Source organism: Thamnophis sirtalis, unplaced genomic scaffold (genome assembly GCF_051295495.1).
Source record: "Thamnophis sirtalis isolate CommonGarterSnake01/CBP01778 unplaced genomic scaffold, rThaSir2_p1.2 scaffold_8, whole genome shotgun sequence".
Taxonomy (NCBI): Eukaryota; Metazoa; Chordata; class Lepidosauria; order Squamata; family Natricidae; genus Thamnophis; species Thamnophis sirtalis.
The window spans coordinates 30,891,569-30,906,362 of NW_028261388.1; the positions used below are offsets into that span (position 1 = coordinate 30,891,569).

Genomic DNA, 14,794 nt, shown 5'->3' on the forward strand with positions numbered 1-14,794 from the left:
GACTTCAGACACCCCAAGGGAGGGACTTTATCGGGCCTCCCCCTCCCCACCCTTTGAATGAAGGTGTGATATGGCTCCTCCATCCCTGCTCTTTAACCCAGCCAGAATTACAGGAGGGCTGCCCCCGTTCTGCTTTCCGGGGTGGATCTTAGCCGAGGGACACCAAGACCCCAGAATGGGTGGGGGGTGGGGGAAGAGCTTCTTGACGGAGGCCACGATCGACTTTTGGAAGTTGTGTTTTCGTAAAATAAGATTAACCTTTGGATGTGTTTGTTCCGCTCGGCCAGCGGTGTTTTCTCCCACTTAATCCCGGTGGATCCTGATATCTGAGCTGGAAAACTGCAACCCCCCGGAAATGATGATGCCCCGCTGAGTAGCTGGGACTTGCAGAAAAAGGCTGCAGAGAGAGAAGCGTTCGATCCGTAATCCGTCTGTGGGGGGCGCTGGGGACAGGCCGGGCCCCTTCTTCCCACCTCTATCCCCCCCCTCTTGAGGGACAAGCCCTTTCCCCTGTCCCAACGGTGGAATTTGAGGCTACCTCTGCTTTCCCTCTCCCTCCCTCAGTTGTGCAGCAGCGGCAGCTCTCAGTCTGGGCGGCAGCGTCACGCAGGCTGTGGAAGGAGGGGGAGGAGGAGGGAACCAAAGAGAGCTTTTACCGAGTCTGCACCCCACAGCCAGGACCGTCCTGGCGCCTCAAGCCGCGTTTCTTCCTGCAAAGCCCTTCTGGCGTCAAGCGGAACTCTCGGGTTGCCCGAAGGGCTTTGCAGGAAGAAACACGGCTTGAGGCGCAAGGACGATCCTGGCTGTGGGGCGCAGACCCGGTAAAAGCCTCTCTTTGGTTGGTTCCCTCCTCCTCCTCCTCCTTCCACAGCCTGTGTGACGCTGCCGCCCAGGCTGAGAGCTGCCGCTGAAACAAGTTTGGGGAGCATGTGTGTGTCACCCGAAATGGCTACGCGTGTCAGCACTGACACGCGTGTCATAGGTTCGCCATCACTGGCCTAGGGTGCCTCTAAAAAGTAACTTCCTTCTTCATCCTTCTTAAGAAATGACTGGCAAAACTGAGAGCACCAAGGTCCTTTGTAGACTTTTCTGAAGAGCGTCACTACAGGTAGTCCTCAACTTACAACAGTTTGCTTAGTGACCGTTCAAAGTTACAACGGCACTGAAAAAAGTGACATGCCCATTTCCCACACTTATGACCGTTGTAGGACCTCCATGGTCATGTGATTTACATTCAGAGGCTTGATAGCTGGCTCACATTTTTAATGGTCTCAGTGTTCCGGGGTCACATGATCCCCTTTTGCAACTTTGTGCCAAGCTAAGTCAATGAGAAAACCAGGTTCACTTAACAGCCATGGAACAAATTTAACAACGGCAGTGATTCACTTAAGAAATGTGGCAAGAAAAATCGTAAAATGCGACAAAACTCACTTAACAAATTTCTCACAGCGTCAAAAATGTTGGGCTCAATTGTGGTCGTAAGTTGAGGACTGCCTGCATCTGTCAGCAATTCTAGTCATGCGATACTGAAGATTTTAGATAAGTTTGGCCAAACTGTAATTATCAATTGTATTCTTTATCGTCCTCACTTTTCCTTCACATTTTACAATTTCTATTTTATGCAGGAAATAGCCCGTTATCTCCGTCCTGGCACCCTCCGCGCTCGCTTTGGTAAAAGCAAGTTCCAGAATGCTGTCCATTGTACAGATTTACCAGAGGATGGACTTTTGGAGGTAAGGCTAAGAAGTACATTTTTAAAATGATACTAAATTACAAGGTTTTTTTTAAAAAAATAAAATAAAATGCACATAGAAAATTATTGGAAAATTATTATAAATTATATTTAACATGACAAATGTTTTTTTTTTAAATCTCTCCCTCCATGTACATATTACAACTAGCTGGAATAGGGAATTTTGTTTTGAATTAGCATTTTATATAATTGATTATGCTGAATATATCAGTATGGTGCATGGTCCTAATACTCCAGTATACATTGGTATATTCCAGTGTTTCTCAACCTTGGCGACTTTAAGTCCTGTGGACTTCAACTCTCAGAATCCCCCAGCCAGCACAGCTGGCTGGGGAATTCTGGGAGTTGAAGTCCACAGGACCTAAAGTCGCCAAGGTTGAGAAACACTGGTATATTCCATGTACCTTCAAGTTGTTAGGGTATAAGCAATAGCATATTGTCTTGGAAATTGGTTTCTCAAATAGAAAACTTGCATAAAACAGTGTGACTATTCATGAAGTAAATCTGAATTTTTGTAGCACTTGCCAAAATACCAAAATATTTCAAAAATAACAACTGCTGTCCTAACAACTGAAACTATACCTTCTCTACATTTTTGAAAAGCGTTATAAGAAAGCCTTATGATGGATTTTGGATACCTATGGATCAATCTGATGATAACTATGGCATTGCAATGCTATATTTCTTTTTCTTTTTTCTGATCTAACTTCGATTAAAAATCTTTATTATTATTATTATTATTATTATTATTATTATTATTATTATTATTATTATTATTATTATTATTATTATTATACAATTGTATCACAGCGGCCAGTTGTTTCGCCGGATTTGGCATTGGGCCCCACCCAGGGGCCTAGGATGTTGTAACGTATTTTCGTAATATGCATGCAGATCCAAGCAGTGCGGCTTTTTGCATTTGACTGATGGTGATTTTGTCAATTTTTAACTGTTTTAAATGTAATTCCAGTGCTTTTGGAATAGCACCCAGTGTGTCAATTACCACTGGAATTACCACTGCTGGTTTGTGCCATAGTCGTTGAATTTCAATTTTTAAGTCCTGGTATTTTGCGATTTTTTCATGTTCCTTCTCAGCGACCCTGCTATCACCTGGTATTGCGATGTCTATGATTGTGACCTTATTTTTCTCAACCAATGTGATGTCTGGTGTATTATGCGCCAGTATTTTGTCTGTTTGTATGCGAAAATCCCACAAGATCTTGACTCAACCCGGACAAGACCGAGTGGCTGTTGTGTTTTCCTCCCAACAATTTGGCCAACGTTCCATCACTCAGGCTGGGGGGTCAAAATTTATACCCCTCAGACAGGGTCCGCAACTTGGGAGTCCTCCTGGATTCACAGCTGAGTTTTGACCATCACTTGTCAGCTGTGACCAGGGGGGCATTTGCCCAGGTTCGCCTGGTGCGCCAGTTGCGGCCCTACCTGAACCGGGAGGCCCTCACAACAGTCACTCGAGCCCTTGTGATCTCTAGGCTGGAATACTGCAATGTGCTCTACATGGGGCTGCCCTTGAAGAGCATCCGGCAACTTCAGCTAGTCCAGAATGCAGCCGCGCGAGTGATTGTGGGCGCACCACGGTTCGCCCAAATAACACCGATCCTCCGTGAGCTGCGCTGGCTACCTGTTGATCTCCGGGTGCACTTCAAGGTCCTACTTACCATTCATAAAGCGCTCCATGGTAGTGGATCTGGCTATTTGAGAGACCGCCTTCTGCCAATTACCTCCCTTCGTCCCATCAGATCGCATAGAGTAGGCCTCCTCCGAATTCCATCCGCCAGTCAGTGCCGACTGGCGACTACGCGGAGGAGAGCCTTCTCAGTTGCAGCTCCGACGCTATGGAACAATCTCCCCGTGGAGATCCGCACCCTCACCACCGTCCAGGCCTTCCGCACAGCCCTCAAGATCTGGCTATCCCGTCAGGCCTGGGGATAAGACTTTATTCTCGCCCCTCCCGAATGTTGAGTGAATGTTGTGTTTTACCGCTAATTATTTTTACTCACATTTTCTTTTTGTGTTTTGTCCTGCACTTCCCTCCCCTATTATTGTAAGCCGCCCTGAGTCCCCTCAGGGAAAAGGGCGGCCTATAAATGTTTAATAAAAGTAAAAAAATATATAAAAAAAGACCATCTGATTTTCGGTGACTTTTTCAGGCTGATGTTCCCACCAGTTTGTTGCTGTTTTAATATTATAATTTTTGCACAAATTCCAATGGATCATTTGTGCTACTGAATTGTGCCGCAATTTATAATCAGTCTGCGTGATTTTTTTACAGCAGCTGAGTATGTGATCAACAGTTTCATCAGCTTCTTTGCAAAGTCTGCATTTGGCATCATCAGAGGATTTTTCAATTTTGGCCTTAATGGCATTTGTGCGGATAGCTTGTTCTTGCGCAGCCAGGATTAGTGACTCTGTTTCTTTCTTTAATGTACCTGTTGTTAACCATAACCAAGTTTGTTCACTGTCCACTTTATCTTTTATTTTTTCCAGAAATTGACCATGCAGTGCTTTGTTCTGCCAACTCTCCATTCTTGATTTTATCACATCTTTTCTGTATTCTTGTTTTGTCTGTTGGGCCTTCAGTAGATTTTTGTTCTTTACTTCGATTAATAGATGTTCTTGACTTTCTTTTAAATAATCAGCCAGTGCATGTTTTTCTTCTTCAACTGTTTGCTTCACTTGTAATAATCCTCTGCCACCTGATTTTCGGGGCAGATACAGTCGATCAGTATCACCACGTGGATGTAAACTGTAGTGCATTGTCATTAGTTTCCTGGTTTTTCGGTCCAAAAGGTCCAAATCAGCTTGTGTCCAGTTAACTATACCAGCTGTGTATCTTATAACTGGTATTGCCCAGGTATTTATGGCCTTGATTGTATTTCCACCATTCAATTTAGATTTCAAAATTTTCCTAACTCTGTTGGTGTACTCTCGCCTGACAATAGTTTTTACTTCTCCATGCTTGATGTTATCCAACTGCAGGATGCCTAAGTATTTGTAGGCTTCATTTTCTTTGCATTTAATTAATTGGCCATTGGGCATTTCAATTCTCTCACATGCAGTGATTTTGCCCCTTTTTATGGATACAGTGGCGCATTTTTCCATGCCAAACTGCATTGAAATATCGGTGCTGAATACTCGGACTGTGTTTGTCAGTGATTGGATTTCTATTTCTGACTTTCCATAGAGTTTCAAATCATCCATATATAGTAAATGCGAAATTTTTTCAGCTTCTTTGGCTGTTTGGTAGCCTAATTTCATTTTTTTTAAGATTACTGATAGTGGGATCATTGCGATGATGAAGAGAAGAGGTGAAAGTGAATCACCCTGGAAAATTCCTCGCTTGATATTAACCATTCCATAGATCTCATTCCCTACCGCCAACTCAGTTCTCCATTGTTTCATCGCCTTTTCAGTAAAGGATGTAATATTTTTGCTAATGCCAGTTGTTTCTAAGCATTTTATGATCCAACTATGTGGCAGTGAGTCAAATGCCTTTTTGTAATCAATCCAGACCATATTCAAGTTCGTTTTTCTGTTCTTACAATTTTCTAATATCATTTTATCAATTAGAAGCTGATCTTTTGTGCCCCTGCTCCTTCTTTTGTTGCCTTTTTGCTCTACTGGCAAGATGTTGTTTGTTTCCAAATAGTCCATCATGTTATCTGCAATAATGCCTGTGAGTAATTTGAAGGTTGTTGGCAAGCATGTTATTGGTCTGTAGTTTTCAGGTGTTGTTCCTTTAGTTGCATCTTTCTGAATCAAGTATGTTTTTCCAGTTGTCAACCATTCATCAATTTGGCCCTTTTGTAAAATTTCATTCAGTTGCCTGGCCAATATTGCATGTAAACTGGTCAGATATTTGAGCCAGAAGCCATGTAATTGGTCCTTTCCAGGTGATGTCCAATTCTTTACCTTTTTAACTCGATTTTTGACCATCTCAGTTGTTATTTCTAATACTTGCATTTGTTTGTCTCAAAGTCATGTATCCACTTTGCTTCCTTGTTGTAGTCCTTTGCATTTTCCCACAATTCTTTCCAGAATTCAACTGTGGCCTGTTTTTCTGGTTTTTCACTTTTGGTGTCACCATTCACATTAAGACTTTGATAAAAATGCCGTTGGTCTGATCGAAATTGCTGATTTTGTTTATATTGGATGATTCGTGCCTCATATCTTTCAATTTTTCTAGCTGTTGCTGTTATCTGCTGTTTTACAATCTCTACAGCTTCATTGATGTTTCTTGTATCCAATCTATATCTTCTGATTAGCCGATCTATGATTTTGTTGTTTTTAAGTCGTTGTTCATGCATGTTCTTTAAGTTACTGGCATCTGCTCTTAATTTTTTGATTTTTTGTTCTAAACGGATTTTCCACTTTGGCTTTGATGCTTTTTCTGTTGTGTGATTAGGTACTTTAATTTTAATGCCTAGTTCATTAGTGACTATTACAGCTGTGCTGTACATTAACTGGTTTGTTTCCAAGATGGATTCCGGTTCAATTGTTGAAAACACTGCATTAACCATTTTCATGATAGGGGCCAAAATTTTCTTAGGCACAGTTTTTAGTGATGGTAAACGTTGCCTTTCCTCATTAAGCAGAAAATGCTCCATGATCTTATCCTTCAATTCTTTTTGTTTTTGAGTTAGTTCATCAGTTGGTTCAGTGATAATTGGTTCTAGTGGTGGTGATGTTATTTCCTCCCCGAGAGCTTCTTCTGGGAGTTCTACTATAATGTCTTTAGTTGTGTCTTGAATATTAGTTATTTCCGCTTGTGATATTGTTTTTTGGGTTTTGCAATTTGCCTGAATTTCCTCATGTTCAACTTCACTAAACACTTTATTTCGTATAATAAATCGCCTTTGATCTGCTAGTCGTTGTTCACTAACATTTGAATCTGGATATTGTTGTTTCCATAATTCATACATTCGCTTTAAATAGCCTCTTTTTTCTGGCTCTGAGTTGTAGTAACAGGCCATTATGGCACGGTTTTCATCTGCACTATATTTTTGTCGTTTTGTTGGCTGGTCCACTTGTAGCCCACTTGTCGATGGATGTCCAGGGACCCCAACATCCGCCGCGGCCCTTGTTAACCCGCGCGATGACCGATGCGGTATGGAATTTTTATTTGTTTTTTTCACCATATTGTATGGGTTGGCGGGGTTTTTTTTACGGGACCAGATGCCAACCTGACCCCAACCCTCCTCCTTTCTCATCCGGGCTTGGGACCGGCAACGGCGGAGTTGTTGTTGTTGTTGTTGTTGTTATTATTATTATTATTATTATTATTATTATTATTATTATTATTATTATTATTATTTAAAATCATTATTATGGTTGTAGACCAGGATAGAAAGGTAACTTTTAAAACCTAAAAAATAATATAAAATATGAAAAGTTACAGATACCATCACACATGTATGGTGTATATATATATATATATATATATATATATATATATATATATGTATGTATGTATGTATGTATGTATGTATGTATATGTATATGTATATGTATATGTATATGTATATGTATATGTATATGTATATGTATATGTATATGTATATGTATATGTATATGTATATATATATATAAAACCCACATATACATACATACATACATACATACATACATACATACATACATACATACATACATACATACGGGTTTATTTATTTATTTATTTTTATATATATATGAATTTTGATAAAACATTTGATAAAGTAGACTAGACCATAACCTACTACTAGTTAAAGTAGAAAAATGTGGGTTAGACCAGTGTTTTTCAACCTTTTTTGTGCAAAGGCACACTTTTTTCATGAAAAAAATCACGAGGCACACCACCATTAGAAAATGTTTAAAAAAATTAACTCTGTGCCTATATTGACTATATATAAAGTAATTTTCCCACAGCACACCTTACACTATGTCACGGCACACTAGTGTGCCACGGCACAGTGGTTGAGAAACACTGGGTTAGACAGCATCACCACCAGATGGATTTGTAACTGGCTGACCAACCACACAGTCATCAATGAAACTTCATCTATATGGAGGGAAGTATGCAGTGGAATATCCCAAGGCTCTGTTTTAGACCCAGTACTCTTCAATATCTTCATCAATGACTTGGATGAGGAGATAGATGGGAACTCATCAAATTTGCAGATGACACCAAGCTGGCAGGAATAGCCAACACTCGAGAAGATAGGCTTAAGATACAGAAGGATCTTGACAGACTTGAACATTGGGCGCTATCTAATAAAATGAAATTCAATGGTGAAAAAAGTAAGGTTCTACATTTAGGCAAGAAAAACAAAATGCACAGGTACAGCGTATGTTGTACCTTGCTCAATAGTAGTAAGTCTGAGAGGGATCTTGGAGTCTTAATGAACAACCTTTTTAATATGAGCCAGCAGTGTGCAGCAGCTGCCAAAAAAGCCAACACCGTTCTAGTCTGCATAAACACAGGGAAAGAATCAAGATCACATGAAGTGTTAATACCACTTTATAATGCTTGATAAGGCCACATTTGGAATACTGCATCCAGTTTTGGTTGCCACAATGTAAAAAAAGAAGATGTTGAGACTCTAGAGTGCAGAGAAGAGCAACAAAGATGATTAGGGGACTGGAGGCTAAAACATATAACGAACGGTTGGAGTAACTGGGTATGTCTAGTTTAATGTAAAGAAGGACTAGTGGAGACGTGATAGCAGTGTTCCAATATCTCAGGGGCTGCCACAAAGAAGGGGGAGTCAAGTTATTCAAAGCACGTGAGGGTAGGACAAGAAGCAATGGGTGGAAACTAGTTTAGTTTAGTTTAGTTTATTTGTCTTGTAAGTAACTAATCAAGGAGAGAAGCAACTTAGAGCTAAGAAGAAATTTCCTGACAGAACAATTAATCAGTGGAACAACTTGCCTCCAGAAGTTGTGAATGCTCCATCACTGGAAGTTTTTAAGAAGATGTTGGATAACCATTTGTCTGAAGTGGTGTAAGATATCCTATCTAAGCAGGAAGTTGGACTAGAAGACCTCCAAGGTCCCTTCCAACTCTGTTATTCTAGTCTATTCTAAATATTTTTAAAACCTTATAAAAATAAACATGAAATATACAGTATAAAAGTATAAGAATTAATATATAGTTAACTAAATCTATTAATACAAAACTCAACTAATAAATCAAATACTCATTAAGGATGGATTGAGGCATGACTTTTGATCACTGCTGAGCAAAACCTGGCAATAATGTATGTATATTGTGTCAGTATCTGCAAGAAGCAGGAAGAATTGTCTGGTGTGCTCTGTATTTCACCAATACAGTATTGGTGAAATGAGGTTAGTATCAATGGTTTGTCTTCAGATTATATAAATCTTTCACTTTTACTGGGTTATTTTTGTTGCACTTCGCATAATGTTGCTTAATTCAAAAGGTACACATGTATGTATATAACAACATTGCTACATTAACTAGAACTTAACATAAATTTACTTTTGTTGATATTGTAAGATTAATACCATAGAATTATTGTCTACCTAAATAGGCCAGATGTCCCCAATTTTTGTTACATATTTGTCAGTTGGTTTTGCTGGATAATTAATCCCTAAGGAAAATGTCATGACTTGCTATGCTATCATAACTTCTAATGTGATTAGCTTAGTAGAGCTGGATTTTTCAAGCTTTTTAATTCTTTAATTTGCATTCTGCTTTAATATCGTAAGCTTGATATAGTGTTGCCTTATTCAGCTAGCACCAAAAAAGGTGTTTTACATTTTACTTTATTGCACCTCATCCAATACTGGCAATAAATGTATATATAACTGAATACTTTTCAGATTTCTTGATGATTGAAATTCATTATTTGAGATTCTTTGCTGAAATAAATATGCAATATTTCCCCTTTACTTCGGGCAACTGTCAGAAAAATGTGGCTTGTGCTAAATACAGGCACTTCAGAATTGGTTCTATATAGTTAAAATATATTGTGGCACTCGCTATCATCTTCCAGTTTGTGATTATGCATTAGAAAGTCAAGTTTGTCTAATTGCTGATTAGGCAAACTTGTACTATTCTCAATAATAAAGACGAGGCTGATGGAAATGAGGTTTTTGTCCCAGGATAAAATAGCCATAGCTGTTTTGTATAATTATTGATTTAAGTGGTGATTAAATGAATAAGTTTGGCATGAGTCATTTAGGATTAACTTCTCCAAATGGATTGAATTTCTTTATGAGCTACCATAATTGCTAATAATTCAAATGGCAAGACTGCAAATTGGAAGTTACAGATTTTTCACACCACATATGATATATAGTAGTGGTTTATCATGTCCCTTATTAATATTCAGCTTTTCTCAGTGGAAATTAGTAGAAGTGAAGCACTTTGATTAGTCAGGTTAAAAATAAATTAAGATACATAGACAGGTCTGGTGAAATAGGGAATAAGTAGTGAAGTATAGAGTTTCTTGCTTGAGCAGAGGGTTGGAGTAGAAGACCAAGTCCCTTCCAATTCTGTTATTCTGTTAAGTGGAGGACTGGTCTGAAAATTTGGACTGGATGTTATAGTTGAGCAAAGTAGTTCTAGCTTCAGGAGGATTGCTTTGAACATTATCCTGGATCAGTCTTGCAACTGAGTTAAAATATGCAAGGATAGTGAATCCCTTGACAAAAAGAAATTATAAGAAAGAAAGAATAGCTCAAAATTATGTTTATGTATGTGCATGTATTCTATATTCTACACACACACACACCTCCTACACATGCATATTGATCATCAGCAAAGCCTTCATTATAGTCTGACCCTGAACTCTTGGCTTTTTCCTTGTGAAAATGATTTAATTTAACAGAGCGAAGTTAATAAATAACTCTCACATGACTTATTTGAGCTGGAAAATAGGAGCAGGAATTAAAATGCTAATGACGTTCTCATTATTAAACCATTTTCATTCATAAAAGTTGAATTGCTACTCTATTTCTTTTTTAGTCTCATTACACTAATGTCACATGTATTTCTAGATGATCTTTAGCTTACTGAATCAAAGACTATAATTAATATGCATATTGATATCTTTTGGATAATATTTTCATTTGAAAGACATTAATTGCACTTTGAACCCAATGTAGATTCCAGAAATGACTGATGATTTAAAATTGGAAATATTCAAAAGAAGTAGTAATATTTGGGTTATGAAACTATATTAAATATCATTATTATATGTAACTGTAAAATGTCCCTGTATAATAAATCAGTTTAGATGATAAAATGCTACTTTCTTATACAAGAATATTCCATGGTTTAGTATTATTATTTAGATAAAAAATAAACTGATGTTGTAAAGAAATGATTATACTTTTAATTTTAATCCTGATGTGGAATATACTTCTTTGAGAGAAAATTAGTCATCTGGGCCTCTGGAAGCAGTTGGATGTTCTGTCTGCCATCCCAGAGAAGACTTTGGTCCTAAGGGAGCCTTTAAGATCCCTCTTAGATTTCTTTGCAACATCCCAGCGAATGTTGTAGCCCACAGAGTAAGAATTCTGAAATTCTGAAAGTAGATTCTAATTGAATATAAGGAAAAGGAAGTCCCATTAGTAAGGGGACCTTGCTAGTACGTTGTTTCCCTGAAAATAAGACCTCCCCAGATAATAAGCTCAGTCGGGCTTTTGAGCGCATGCACTAAAAATAAGCCCTCCCCAAAAATAAGCCCTCCCTGAAAATATTGCAAAACAGCAGCAGCCATGAGTTGACCATACTCGCTGCCTCTTGCACCTCGAAAATAATAAGACCTCTCCGAAAATAAGGCCGAGTGTTTATTTCAGAGGTCAAAAGAAAATAAGATCCTGCCTTATTTTTAGGGAAACATGGTAGTACCAGTAGCCCAGACAGATTGTATACTCACCTTCACTGGATTGGTCAGATAATGACTACTAGTCTTCTCTTGCAGAAACTTTAATTTAGATTCCTATACAAAACACAGGCTTGGATTCAATGGATTCAATGGACTAAATGGGCATTTCTAATTCTATAATAGTAGGATTTCATCCTTGTAGGAAAGAAAGTAGATATCATTCATATTATATGGTTACTCTGATATGGTGGCAACAATTTTTGTACACATTATCTCAAAATTACATCTTGGTCCAAGACATCAGATGCCCATCTGAATCATGGCTGAAGCTCAGACTTAAGTACCAAGTACATTAACATTGTCATCACAAATGTTCAAAATAAGATGAGGAGTCATTGCATTCAGTGTTAGAGTCACTCAGCGGGTTAAGGATGAACAGCAGGACGATTAGAGAGTATACACAAATAGAACTGTGCTGAAAGGCACAAATGCTAAAACATAATTATTACCATGAAAAAAGTTGATTTTATTTTTTGCAGTTGTAAAACAGCATTCAGTGTCTCATGCATGCATGCGTTTAAAAGAGACCTATATTTTAATAATTTTTACACTTTACAATTTTCCAGTGTGTTAGTAGACCTTTTAAAGTTTTCATATTTAATGGATCGATTGTATGATGTACACTGCCCAATGACTTGGTGATATGGGCAACTAAAGAAATCAAATAAATAAATAAATAAACTCCTTTGGCAGAATTTTTTTTAATTAAACTGGGTTTTTTTAATCAGTTTCAGATATAACCTTACCCCATTTTTGTAAGTGTTAAGTGTTGATGGGATCAATGGGATTTACGATATATTCTTCTGCTATAGAGATATCTTGAAAAAAATTGAAGCTGGTTTAGATTCAGGTTTATTAGCAAAGACAATGCATCAAGGATTCTCTAGGCCCCTGCAAGAAAACTAATTGGCTTCCTGTCAAAATTCGGGGTTTTCCTTGTTGTTTGTCCATATTAAGGTGTTTTCTAATCATGCTCTCATTTCCTTCTGGAGGCCTTGGTGCTCTCTGAGCTTGGTTATTCGCTTACAGATGTTTCATTACCCAACGAGGTAATATCATCAATCCACAAGGGACTCCGCAGTCTAACCCTGAGCTACATATATTTCTTCTATTGAATCTCAGTTCCTTGTTAGTTCAGAGACTTGCAGGTGTCAGTGGAGAGGGATCTGTGGCACCCTATTGCCATTTTAATAATAGTGCTCTCTGTCTGTGGTTCTCAACAAACATGAACAAAAAAACCCATGATCGTTCTCCACTGAGGTTTTGGTATAAATACGTACGTGAGTTTTAGAACCCGTTTACACTTCAGAACCCCAGATGTGGGACTCGAGGGATTGTAATGTTTGTCGAGGAATGAGGAGTTTTGTTAGAAAAAATATCAGCTATCTCTAGCCCTTTACGTTCTTTTGGAAAAGTGATGACACATTAAGTTTCAGTATTTTCTGTGGAATGGCCGCATATGTTAATTCTTTCATTAGTACAGTATTGGCACTTATTTTACTGTGAAGAAAGAAAGCTAAGTTCCTCATGCCTGCTCTGCATATGCATCTGAAGATTACTTCCGTTGAAATCTGTAGGGCACAACTTCTAAGTCACCATATATGAACTACAATAGAAAATCATGGAACTGAACCCCAAATACTGAGGTGGTTTGATACCAATCTTGCTTGCAAAGCGGAATTGTAAATCTTTGTAAAAAGCCTTTTAAATTCATGATTAAATTAAAATTATAGTTTAAACTCTACAATTTTCCATGTAAATCAAAATGTTGTAAGGCTTGCTTTTCTTTCACAGTAGTCTTACTTGGAAAATGGCAACTACTTTTAAAGCTGAAGGGGATTTTAAAAGCAGCTTTTAAAAGAAAGTTGGAACAACTTTTCAATAGGGGAAAATCACATTCCACAATGAACTATCTGAGCAGCACTTCTAATTTTGAACAGATTTAAAAGGGAGGGGTCCAGATTACAGGAGGAGAGCTGAGGAAGCAAAAGTCTTCCCTTACTGCATGAGCAGAAATCTGTTTGCATTACATTGGATCTAGCCCTCCATGTGTGTCAATTAGACAGCAAAACTTTTTCAGATTTCAGATTAGAATCATAACTTTTGTTGGGCATAATTTTAAGATGATTCTAAACCCTTATGTAAAATGAAGATTCAGTGAGTTCACCTACATCAAAAGAAATATTGGAATCATTTTTGTTTCCTTCAATTTTCTTTTATATAAAGATAATGAAGTGTATAAATGATTAACTCTACAAAGTTTCAACTGGCCGAAAGCCTACACTTTCTTTTCCTAGCATTCCATTGTGTCATATCCTGAACAAAGGTCTCTTAGTGCTGTACACTCTCTGTTCAGATGTAAGCTCCACTGAATTCAGTGAGGCTTATGCCCACCCAGGTAAGTGGGTTTAGGATTGCAGCTGAAGGGTGCTGTTACATATTAACTTCAGAGCAAGTATGCAACCGAGTCTTTAAGCAATTTGGAATTTATTCTTCTTTCCTCAGCAGGGCATTCTTATTAGTAAAACAAGAGAATCAATCATGTGAAGTGAAGCAATGCCCGGTCTGTCATGGGCTCTTCCTTTGTACCACATTTTCCCTTTCAGAGGCCTTTAAATAATTAATAACAAGGCCATTGTACTACCCAGTCATCTGGTGATGTTGCAATACAGCCTTTCATCAAGGGCTAAAACTGAGCGGTATAATTCTATGTCCAACGCTTTAAATGTTCAGAGAGAAGAGAAAATGCTTTGGGGGCTGCTGAAGGCAGTGTCAGACTCTGACCAACTCTCCCTTTTCAATATCCCTACTATTAAACCTTTTTCCCATTCTGTTGTTTTCACTAATTGCTTCTGTGATTTCTATTTCACTATGGCATTTGGGCTCTTTTTTTGCTTTTCTCTTTGTATTGTTGTGATTACAATGCAATCTTCTTGTTTTATATTGATTTTGATGTGTTATTGTGAACTGCTTTGTGTAGATCGGGGGGGGGGGGGATTGCAATTGATTTTTTAGAAAAATGTAAGAACAGCCAATTCAGCAGAGATGATGTTTGCTTGTGCATCTATTTCATATGCTTTATCACAATTTCTAATTTTGGTAGTAAGAACTAAATATAAGTAAA

General features: G+C 38.1%; 1 protein-coding gene across 2 annotated transcripts in view; it reads left to right on the plus strand.

Moving 5' to 3' along the window:
* Positions 1-14,794, plus strand: part of NME7 (NME/NM23 family member 7) — a 70,414-nt gene that overhangs the window by 51,702 nt on the left and 3,918 nt on the right. For both annotated transcript variants that reach the window (XM_014063406.2, XM_087721365.1), the window contains exon 11: positions 1,626-1,733. In XM_014063406.2, coding sequence (XP_013918881.1) covers positions 1,626-1,733 — 108 coding nt within the window. The remainder of the gene's footprint in view (positions 1-1,625; positions 1,734-14,794) is intronic.